The following is an 11,506-nucleotide window of genomic DNA, read 5'->3' on the forward strand; positions in this document are numbered from 1 at the left end:
GGACATGCCGGCACTCAAGGGGGAGGGATGTCAGCAAACCTTACCCTGGGAACCCGTCGGCAGCTCCAAGGCCCAAGAGGAAGAGGGTCAGCAACACCAGATTGGCTGGGCCGGAATGGGCCTGCGTGTTGCAACGAGAAGTCCGAGCCGGTGTGAGGTCCATTTCGTCGACCCACTGGTTCGTTGCTGAGAGGGGAGAGTTGATTGAGTATATCAGTAGGCATCGAGAGGAAGAGGGGATCAAAAACGGAGTTGATGTATTTTCCTTTCTAGTAGCAAACAATATCAATATACATCGTCGATTCTGTAACTCTTCCTTGAGTCCGGCCGTTCGCTACCGGCGAGCCTGACACCGAGTAATCCAAGCTGACCCTTTCTTCCCCGCCTCCGACCCCGCCCGGCTATCTCATTCGTCGTTCACGGGTTGTTCCTCGCCCCTGACCCATGAGTGCTTCTAGTGCAGGGGAGCCTGCAGTATTTGCCGGCGGATCGCAAGCCGTCTGCGATTCGGCCACGCGATTGAGACAGCCGACACAGAAGCAGAGTATCCCTGAATCGCAGATCCAGGGGATTCAAGAAAATCATCGAGTTCGCAACGGCGACACGCCTGCTGGTGTTGCGATTCCTGGATCTCTATTTTCTGCTTCATCGTCGCAACAGGTCGGGCAACATCAAAATCTCCTTAAGAGGTAACCAATCCATCAGCAACCACTATTTTTATCATTGAATTGCATCGGCGTCGTAGGTGGTGCAGCACTGCTTGAGGATTTTTTGCTGCTTTAACAGGTTTAGGGTGAGAAGACATGGAGCTGTATTTTGGTAGCGAAGTGCTTGCATTCAGAGACATGGGTCATTATGTTTAGTTTTTTTTGTGTGTGATTTAATTAGGTTGAACTGAAGTCGTACTAGTTTTCCATTAGGTTGGAACCATGAACATTGGTAGGCTGAATGAAGAACCATCAGTTTGTCCTGAACGTAGCACGATCTGGCATATTTGATACCTTGGCCCTCGTGACAGTGTGCAGTGATGTTGGGACATCTGTATAGACTTTTCAAGTTATAAATTCAGTATATATCTCGTTTCAATGCAGGAAGAGAGGCAAACACGGTCCAGATTCAAGGATTTCACCTATGGAACAAAGTGCTATTACTGAGGCAATCCGAACTTCTACCAGTCGCAAGGGGCAGCCTGTTTTCCTGCCTGCCGTTGGCATGGAGTTCAACTCAGCCAAAGAAGCAAAAGATTTCTATAGCCTATATTCATGGGAAATTAGATTTGGCATTAGAAGAGGTAGAAACAAAACCAATGGCAACAATTATATAACCAGGCAGGATTTTGTATGCTCATGTGAGGTAATATAGAAAACTACATGCTTACGTTTCTTATTTTTAGTATTGAAAATGCCATTGAAATTGTCCTCATCATTTTTCTAATTGCTAAACCAGGGCCTGAACAAAAGGGAAGCAACATGCAGGAGGACTGGGTGCAAAGCCATGGTTAGGCTCCATCGCACCAGTGATCATGGATGGGTTATTTCTCGGTTTGAGATGCAACACAACCATCCTTGCTCTGCCACAAATGGGCCTAACAAACAGTGGCCATCACATAGTGACATTGATCCGATGACCAAGGATGTTGTTCGAAAGCTTCGTGAAAATAATAGACCTATAGAGAGGGTCTGCACTGGACAGGACGACGACACGCGGACTTTCCCCGAAGGTAAGCATGCAGCCTCTCCCTCATTTTCATGTCAGTTCGCTCCACGGCCAGCCACCTCCTTAACGCAAGATTGCAATACACACGAGTCCGAATAGATATGGCCCTTGGTATAGTTAACAACTTTGTGCTGATGCATTTGGTTCCTTTCTTCTGGCATATACAAAGGTTGTCATGCATCATTTTTGTGGAAACAATATTTTCATGAGTACATCATTAAGTTCCAGTAACAGTTCATTCTTCCTAATAAAACATTTTCTTGCGCATGCAGCAGCTGGTGGCCTGAGCCCGACCCAGATGAGTGACGGGATGGAGGAGGTTCTCGGGACCTCGGGCCTCGACACCGTGGCCCCGAAGGAGGCGCATCCGCTGTGCGAGCTAGAGCGCTCCCTGCGTATCCAGAGGATGGCCACGCCCGTTCCCGTGGAGATGGAGCAGCCCCTGGCGGAGACGGAGACGGAGACAGAGAGGATGAAGAAGCTCCATGTGAAGAGCCCGAGGATCCTTTCCCAGGTATGAGCGGAAGACGGAGGCCTACGGAGGAAGAGATGGATCCGAATTATATTCCATGATGAGGTAACCAGGTAGGGCTATGGACTTATGGTCTCTCAGTAGCATACATTGTTATGATGTAATATGGTGATAGGTATACTAACTATTTCCCGTGGAGATGGAGCAGCCCTCGGCCGCGATGTCTGGCGGCACGCGCGTGTTGAGGCACTGGAAATGGCCGCTCCCCACGGAGACGGAGATGGACTATGGCGGGCGGTCTTCGGCTCCTTCCGCCTGCTTCCGACCTGACAGGGAGGGCGGGGGACCGCCGATGGCACCCAACATCGAGGCCGGCGGGACTCTCGCACCCGCACCCCAGATCTTCGACAGAGATCTCTCGGCAGTGGGCTGATCGCGGCGGCGAATTCATGAGTTCTCGTCGCCCGTTGTGCTCTCTCCGCGTCTCACAGCATTCCTGCATGCAACAACCTCCCAGCTTCAGTGCAACAGACTATGGTTGCGGATTCCCTGCTCGCCGCTTCGGAGCACCATCTGCCACTTTGCACAGCTACACGACAGGAGCTGACTGATCTGTCCAGGGAGAACGAAGAAATGAAGGCCGAGCTCCGGAGCGAGCTGAACCTCTTTCGATCCGAAGCCGAGCGGGTCAAGAGGGAGAAGCATCAGTGCCGCGACACCTACGGTCGTGCCCGTGCTGCTCTCCGCCAGCTAAAGCTGGAACTAGAGCCAGGTGAGCTGCCGCATCCGCAGTCCCCAGCGTTGTCGGCCGTAAGGAGCTAGTCCCCAGCGTTGTGACGGACCAATGCCTGAAGGCTGCTCGCTTTGTGGCTCAAGGCACCGCGGAACTCATGCTCAGCCACTACTTGCGGCTGCACCCGCGAGTGGGTATCCAGTTGTTCGTCGAAGCAGTCTTGGAAGAGGACCTGCCCCCTCCAGAGACGGAAGAAGCACAGGCGCTGCACGCCCGGGCCCTCGAGGGTGCACGACGGATCGCCCACCAATGCGTGCAAGTCCAGGCACTTGTCGAAGACGAAGAGGACACCAGTGCAGGAGATGACAAGGACACGCCTGCGATCTCCAATTGCCCTGATCTCATAAGCCAGGGATTATGTCGGCTTGCTGGATTATCCATGCATTGATTAACAAATATCCTCTTGGCAACATTCAGACTTACTCCCTCCGTCATTAATTGGCGTCGTTTGAGGAATTTTTTTCCCCAAGAGTCGGCGTCGTTTAAGCCAGGGACCTTGTCCCCAGGCGATCGCGGCTCCTCGTAACGAAACGTGGCAATTGATGCGGCGCCGTTCTCCCGTTCTTCAAATACCCCCTCCGTTCCCTCAGGTTACCCATCGTGAAAATGCCCAGCACACTTCGCGGCCGCGCCGCCGAGTGGCCACCGCACCAGGTTCACCTGACCTGCTGGACAGTAGCAACTGTTAGTCTCGAGATCTTCGGCACAGGTCGTTGCCGACCATACACTACCGCTGAAGATAGAAGAAAGGAGGAAGAACAGAGCGCACACATAGCATAAGCACCAGCGTTGACCGGAACTCTGCAGAGGGGATGGCAAAACTGAACTCGCTCAATTTTACTAAGTGAGTGGGAAGCTATATATACAACTATACCCATCTAATCCTATTACACAAACATGACAGGCTGCTACAGTGACTAGATGTAACAGCAGGGCTGCATTTGGTACCTACCACTGTTGTGGCTACAGTGCGGCAGGGGAGCCTTTTCGATGCCAGCCCCTGCCGCGGCTACAGTGCAGCAGCAGGGGAGCCCTTTCGGCGCCTCCCCTGCCGCGCGTACAGGCGAGGGAGCAGCAGATTACTTTACAATTCTTCCCTGGTTCCGCCGCTCCACCACGCCATTCTGCTGTGACGAGTACGGCGCGGTGTGGTGTCGACCACATCCTGATCCGCGCAGTACGCAGCGAACTCCACCGAAGTGAATTCTCCGCCGCGATCAGTCCGCAGCACGCGCAACTTTTTGCCGTTTGTGGCGGGCGTGATTGGCCCGTAGAGATCGCCGTGGACGAGCTCGAGAGCGTCCGCCCTCGCAATACTTGGCCGCCTTTGGGAACGACAAGCTCCTCCGCTTTTCGACCAGGCAGTTATCACAAAGCTCGCCTCCGTGCTTGATGTGGGGCAACCCTCGGACCATCTTCTCCAGTCGACCGAGCGCGTCGAAGCTGAGGTGGCCGAACTGGGTATGCCACACACTAGTAGAGAAACGGGCTGTAGTCTCGGTTCTCAACCCCTTTAATCCCGGTTTTGAAACCGGGACTACGTAATCGGGACTAAAGGTCTTGATTTTTAGTCCCGGTTCCTCCAACCGGAAGTAGAGGTGTTTATTGGGTAAAAAAAAGTTGCAGCTGTGGAGATTCGAACCTACGACCTCCCACTTCAGCTCTTGCACGCGTTACCATCTCACCTACCACCACACATCTAACTTAGATAAGATACGCTTTCCTTTTAAATTTAGTTTGGAGACACCTTTAGTCTGGGTTTGAGACATAAACCGGGACTAAAGGTACCTTTAGTCCAGGTTCGTGTCTCAAACCGGGACTAAAAGTCACACTTTTAGTCCGGGTTCATGTCTCAAATCGGGACTAAAGATTTTCGCACTGACGTGCCTCTGACACACCTCGGTAACCGTTGGGCAGGGACCTTTAGTCCTGGGTGAAGCTACCAACCGGGACTAAAGGTTTCTCTAGTCCCGGGCGCGAAAAATATCAGGACTAAAACCAAATTTCGAAGTGGATCAAAAGTCGTTTCTCTACTAGTGACAGCCACGGCTCCTCGGCGTGTCGTGCTGCCAGGCACACTGACTGCTCTACCTTCAATTCGAGCAGGTACAATCGATTACGTGAGCGTTTTACCTTCGCGAGAAGACGTCGCTCCCGATCCCGAATCGTTAGGATCCCGCTCTCGATCAGTACCTCGCATCCGCGCTCGTCCAGCTATCCGATGCTGACGATGCTTGAACGCAGCTGCGGGATGTAGTACACATCCGTCAACGTGCGGTGCTTACCGTTCTGGCACCTGAAGATAATGGTATCGCGCCCTCGGATCATCACCCTTAAGCCGTCACCGAACTTCATCGTGCCGGTCACGTTATCGTCGAACTCGGAGAAGGCTTCCTTGAACCCTGTCATTTGGTTGCTAGCTCCGATACCACTTGTTAGTCCTGCTGTCACAGTAGGGGCAGACGTCGAAAGGTTCACCTACCGCACTGTAGCCACAACAGGGGCAGACGTCAAAGTCAGCCCTGCTGTCACATCTAGTCATTGTAGCAGCATGACAGCCTGACATGTCTGTGCACTAGGATTAGATGGGTAGAGTTGTATATATAGCTTCCTACTGCAACTCAGTAAAGTGAGCGAGTTCAGTTTTGCCATCTCCTCTGCAGAGCTACGGCCAACGCTGGTGCTTATGCTGTATGTGTGCTCTGTTCTCCCTTTCTTCTTCTACCTCTAGCCATAGTATGTGATTGGTAACATTAGTGAACGGTCGGCTCACCCGTGTCGGAGATCCAGGTGCCAACAGTTCGTAGGGTGAACACGGAGACTCAGGTGATTGAGCCAGTCAGTAGCATCGGCAGCCTTACCCTTTTCGTTAGCCATGTCAGGTGCCTCTCGATCAACGCTAACAAGTTCCCGTCCATCCAAGGCGGTTGTGTCTACTTTCTGGAACCAACCATTTGGATCCTACTACTACGGCGCTGTAGACACGACCATTGTTCACGTTGCTGACAATGTCGTCGTCGAGTTCGCTGGGGGTTATGGTTCCTTCGAAGGTTTCTTCCGTCCGTTCACCCTCGCCCAGGTCATCACCGATTACTGAAAGTCCATCCACTATTCTAAACTGTACGAAATGATGATGCTCAGCATGTGGGGCATCTGGGATAAGTCGTATGACGACTCTGAATCTGATGAATCATCATCCTCTGAACTCGATGACGAAGAATCCTCCTCCTCAGAAGACTATGATGATGAAGCATCCTCCTCTGAACCAGCTGACGATTGAATGAGCATGTATGCTTGATGTCTGCATACTCCACTCTCTCCAACGGAAGGCACCTACAAGTCTGCTAGAATACTACTATTTCATGTTGTTAAATTCTTCAGTTCGGTAGCCTACTCTCTTTAATAATCTTTAGCCCGCCAGGGCAGTGTTGTCCATTTGTTGCAGCTGTAGAGTCCTAGTCTGTAATAATCTTCTTTGGGATGCGTAGGCATGGCCAATTATATCGGTCAGATATGTTGGTCAAATAATTCAATTTTCAATTTTAGCTTTCGGCTTGTGCATTAATATCTTCACCGGATGATGTGTTCATGTTTCAATCAGTAGAGTTGTAGGTATAGAAATATATATTTGATGAATGCTTAATTCGGGGAAAGCGGGGTTTTTTTTATCGAATGCGCACGGGATCTATTTATTTTATTAATTAGCAGGAGGAGACTAGTATAGATGAAAAATTGGCAAGTGATAGAAAACTTATAAAAGAGCAAAAAAAAAAAACAATTATACTCCCACGTTTTGCGTCGTATTATTACATATTCGGCTCTTCTTTCATCTTGGCACAGACGGCGTTGAAAAGCCACATGTCTCTTTAAGTTATATTGGCTAGTGAGGATGACTATCCTCCAACCAACGAGGGTTCGATTATCATCCTTGGTACGTACTAATTCTATATATGTTAATGTTAATTTGATGTTATTTAGGATTTCCCTTAGGAATAAAATAGGGTGCTTGTCACCTAGCCATCCAAGGTTCAATTCTCAACCCACGTGATCCATTTATTTTATTAATTAGCAAGAGAGAATAGACGAAAAAATGGCAAGTGATAGAAAACTTATAAAAGAGTAAAGAAAAATACTCCCATGTTTTGCGGCATGTTATTACCTACTCGGCTCTTCTTTCATCTTGGCGCAGAGGCCGCCAAAAACCACTTGTCCCCTTGAGTTTTATTGGCTAGTGGGGGATGGCAATCTTCCAACCAACGAGGGTTCGATTCTCACCTTGCTACGTATTAATTCTATATATATGTTAATTTGATGTCATTTTAATCGAAGTGTCATTTTTATTGGAGTACCGAGGAATCAATGAGGGTTTGCCCCCACCTTGCTATGTGTTAACTCTATATATGTTAATTATTTGATGTCATTTTTATCGGAGTATTGAGGATTATATTTCCATTAGGCATATCAACGAGGGTTCGATTCTCACCTTACTACATATTAATTCTATATATGTTAATTTGATGTCATTGACGATTTCCCTTAACCATAAAATAGGGTGCTTGTCACCTAGCCACCCCTATGAGTGGCTCTTCATCTAAAGAAGTACTTTCGGTGGGGCATCAATATTGCCTGACATAGTCCCTACAAATCTTCACCTGCAAGCAAATACAGGCAACTTTGTTATCTTTGTGCTTAAACATTATTATTTGAGGGATTTTTTTTGTTTGTATATACTTTATATATGTATTACTGTTCCTTAGCACCAGCTCACCACATACAATAATACTTTACGTGACACATGATATCTAATTTCAAGCTAGGTTTTATATATAGGGGAAGTATCGAAGTATATTCCTTGTAAGTTTAAGCTTTTGGATCAAATTGATCATGGTGTATGAGTGCATTCAGCTTGGTGCATAAGTGCACATTATTCAGCTCAATACCTGTTTGTGTGGCCTTGGAGATAATGCATGTGAGTTCCACAGATGATGCTTGCTTATTATACAGTTGGTGTGAAGCACACCATTTTGGCAAGTGATTTGATGTTGAAGAACCTTCGTCGAGCTGTACACATGCATGGAGAGCGTATTAATTGCCAGATTTGATGAAATCTCACGTTTACACACATGGGGTAATTTTGTATTAGCGGGGATTTTCAGTAGGTTGGGCCTGTATTATAATGCTCCCGTTAGTTTTTTTTTGTTCATACAGAACACACTGCCATTGGGCTTTGGCAGGTACTTATTAATTTCAACTCGAACTGCATGGACGAAAATAAAAATAAAAATAATAAAAATGAACTCGAACTGCATGATTTTTTCACTCATTAAATGTATGTAAAAAATCTCGTCGGCCCGCCTGCATCCAGGGAGTGCAGCAGACTTGGGCTCAAAATACTGGCCCAGACGGTGAGTGGGCCTGAAGTCAGATTTCCTTATGTGTTTTTTTTTTCACTTATAAATTAAACAAGCAATGCTTAAACCGAACTGGCGCCTGTCGAACAAAGAGTAGTTCATACTAATAATACTATGCATGTGAAAAGTGAACTGCACTATTTCTACGGATCTACTTATACGAATTAAAATTTGCCAAAATCACCAACGCCAACAGACGCCATTTTTAAGACGCGGTTGATCCGAGCGAACTCGCGCCATTTCAACAAGCGTTGACGAGTGAGAATAAGCGGATGCCCGCTGCCTCCTCATCCTGCCTGAGAATATATATACCCACACGGCCACACCCAACAAGTAGCAGATCGATCACCATTGCTTTCAAGCATAAGCTCCTAGTCCGCCATGGTTTCCACGCTCATCAAGCACAAGAGGGCTCGTCCTGCTCAACCGACGACGCCTTGCCCCTGGCCCGGCTGCACCACCATGCCATGCACACCACCGTCACCGTCCACGCAGCACAAGAGGGCTCGCCGTCCTGCTCAGCCGACGACGGCTGCCCCTACGGCGGCGGTGCCCCAGCCCGACTGGTCGTCTCTCACCGCGGACCTCGTCCGCCGTGTCGGAGAGCGCGTCGTGGCTGCCGACGACATCGACTACTACATGGCCTTCCGCGCCGTCTGCCACAACTGGCGCGGCGCCCTCAAGGACAACAACGCGGCAAACTGCACCGACGATCCCACCTGCTTCCAGCCGAGCAAGTGGGCTGTGCTGGACCGGCACGACGATGACGTCCTCGAGCTTGTCAACCTGGAGACCGGCCGCTTCCTCCGCAAGAGGCTCCCGCTGCTCGGCGACTACTTCTTCGTCGGCGCCGCCAGTGGTGGCCTCCTCCTCCTCGCGGAGCCAACGTACCCCTACCGCGCCCGCCTCCTCAACCCTTTCACGGGCGCGCTGGCCCGCTTCAAGGCAACCGTTCCCGTGGGCGAGGTTAGGGAGGTCGCCGTGGTGGCGACGTCGCCGACGACGACGGCGGTGTTCGTCTCCATGCTAGCCGACGATGGCGCCGTCATGTGGGCAGACCAGGAAAGCAAGTACTTCGGAGAGTGTGCTGCACCGGCGCCTTATTACCCCGACGACGGTCTCCTGTGCATGGTTCCCTTCGCCGGCGACGTGTACCTCACCAACCGGCAAGGAGCCGTGCTCTCTACTGCTGCTGCGGCCGTCGTCGACGACGATATGGTGCCTCCCAAGGACGACGACATTGCGGGCTGCCGCTCGGTTCAGAGCATCTCCATGGCCACTGCCATTCCGGAGGCGTTGTTGGGTGACAGTTGCCATTATTACCTTGTGGAGTCTGGGGGAGAGCTGCTGCTTGTGACCAGACCTGCTTGGTGCGGCGTGCCCGGTGATCAGCTTTCCGTCCACAGGGTGGACACCGTGAGGAACGTGCTTGAGCCGGTGAGCTCCATCGGCAACCGCGCCCTCTTCCTCAGCCGTGTCAGGTGTGTCTCCGTCGACGCTGACAAGTTCCCGGCCGTCCAAGGCGGCTGCATCTACTTTGTGGATCAGTTAAGCTGCTACTTCGACGTGCAGTTCTCGTTCATGACCGTTGTTCGCTTCCCTCACGAAGCTGACGGAGTGCAGCAGCCTAAGGTGGATGTAAGCCCCATACCAGCAGATTGTTTCCAGCCGTTCACCCTGGCCCATGTTTTTGCAAATTACTGCAAGTTCGTCCAATGTTCTGAACTGCGCCGCCAAATTATGATCGATGGCGAGGAAGATTTCTCAGACGACGACGAGGAGGATTCTGATGACGACGAAGATTATTTCTCAGATGATGACGACGGATCTGATGGAGGTTGGAGGGTCCTCTGAATCTGATCTGATCAGTGAAAAGGGATACATATGCATTATGCAAAATGCACAGTTGTCTCTGTTACCTACGAGAGGGAACCTCTCAGAGGCTTTAATTTACATTCTCTAGCAAGCTACTAGCTCTCAGAGGCTAGCGTTCTTTCATAGGAGTATGTTGTTGCATCCATGGGTCTCTGTTCATCTACTTATTTAGCTACATACATGTTGCAATCTTGTAACTTTGAAGTGTCAATGAATTCAAATTATGTTACCACATCGTTGGCTCGTCAATTTCTCAAACTAGTGCTGGTGAATCTTGACCACTTTTGCAAGTGAGGCGGGCACCTAGTTTCTCCACAGGCTTGATAACAGTACAGAAAGCTCTCAAGGGCAATGCCTGGGTCAAGCATGTTTATTTGGCTGCCAAATCTTGTTCAATTCACTGCACGCTCCATTCAAAAATTTGAAGTTCGATTCAATTTAGAAGGCTAGAGCTGAACTGAAATGTGGCGTCCTAACACACACGTACATAAATCCTTGTACAACAATCAATTTGCAAAAAAGATGTCCGCGAGATCAGATTGTGCTCGGCTCACTGCAACACCTCAGCACCTATGCTTTGCATACATGGGCATCTCAAATTCGACTGTCTTGGTCAACCGGATTCTATTTACAACTGGCGGAGGAAAACAAGGAGAAAGCACTATATATGTCAAAAAAAAAAAAAGAGAGAAATGCTAATGGTCAACCGGTTGATTTAGGGACATCTCTCAACCATTTTTTTTTTTTGCCATCGGATGGCGTTCGATCCTCCTCGCCCGTCCTCCCTCAGCCGTCGATAGAGAACCAATCGGATAACTTCGGCCTCGTGGTCGCCCCCGCCGTTCCCCACGGCTTCTCTCGAGGGAGCCGCGTAGGCGGCCTGCTCGCCTAGGCTGCGTGTCCACCGCCGAGTAGTGCAACGTGTACGTGAGCAAAGGAGAGAGGGACTGCTCGTGGGGGGCCGCGCTGGTTGACCAACAGTGGAGCAGAGGCGCTGCTTCCTCCGTTTCTTTCTGCGTGAGAGGCCGGCGCCGTTTCGTTTTGCCTAGGGACGCGTGTGCACATGTGTCCCTGGCGCCGCCCCTTCTGGTTGCAGCAGTTTTGTGTGCATTTTGTATATTTTTTTTTTGAATTTTGTGAACAATTTGTAAACAATTTGACATATATGTCTTTGATGTATGGAATCCATAGAAATAATTTATATTTTTTTAAAAAAAATGGCATATATTTATGCTATTC

At 49.8% G+C, this 11,506-nt stretch overlaps 1 protein-coding gene across 3 annotated transcripts; it reads left to right on the forward strand.

Annotated features, from left to right (window-relative positions):
• Positions 1-218: 218 nt before the first annotated feature.
• On the forward strand, positions 219-3,575 carry LOC136459944 (uncharacterized). Of its 3 annotated transcripts, none has more exons than XM_066459787.1 (5): positions 219-689; positions 1,092-1,353; positions 1,447-1,720; positions 1,989-2,293; positions 2,397-3,575. In XM_066459787.1, the coding sequence occupies exons 1-4, from the start codon at positions 445-447 to the stop codon at positions 2,234-2,236; spliced, it is 1,029 nt and encodes a 342-aa protein (XP_066315884.1). In that variant the 5' UTR covers positions 219-444; the 3' UTR covers positions 2,237-2,293; positions 2,397-3,575. The 3 variants fall into 3 exon arrangements, with proteins under 3 accessions (XP_066315884.1, XP_066315885.1, XP_066315883.1); XM_066459788.1 differs by having other exon boundaries at positions 1,992-2,301; XM_066459786.1 differs by having other exon boundaries at positions 1,989-2,301; positions 2,397-3,572.
• The last annotated feature ends 7,931 nt before the right edge of the window (positions 3,576-11,506 follow it).

Source organism: Miscanthus floridulus, chromosome 6 (assembly GCF_019320115.1).
Source record: "Miscanthus floridulus cultivar M001 chromosome 6, ASM1932011v1, whole genome shotgun sequence".
Taxonomy (NCBI): domain Eukaryota; kingdom Viridiplantae; phylum Streptophyta; class Magnoliopsida; order Poales; family Poaceae; genus Miscanthus; species Miscanthus floridulus.

Bases quoted from the DNA above. Each gene is read 5' to 3' on its own strand.
- LOC136459944 (XM_066459787.1), top strand. From the start codon at position 445: ATGAGTGCTTCTAGTGCAGGGGAGCCTGCAGTATTTGCCGGCGGATCG. The intron at 1,354-1,446 runs GTAATATAGAAA...TTGCTAAACCAG, and splicing joins ATTTTGTATGCTCATGTGAG to GGCCTGAACAAAAGGGAAGC. The intron at 1,721-1,988 runs GTAAGCATGCAG...TTGCGCATGCAG, and splicing joins CACGCGGACTTTCCCCGAAG to CAGCTGGTGGCCTGAGCCCG.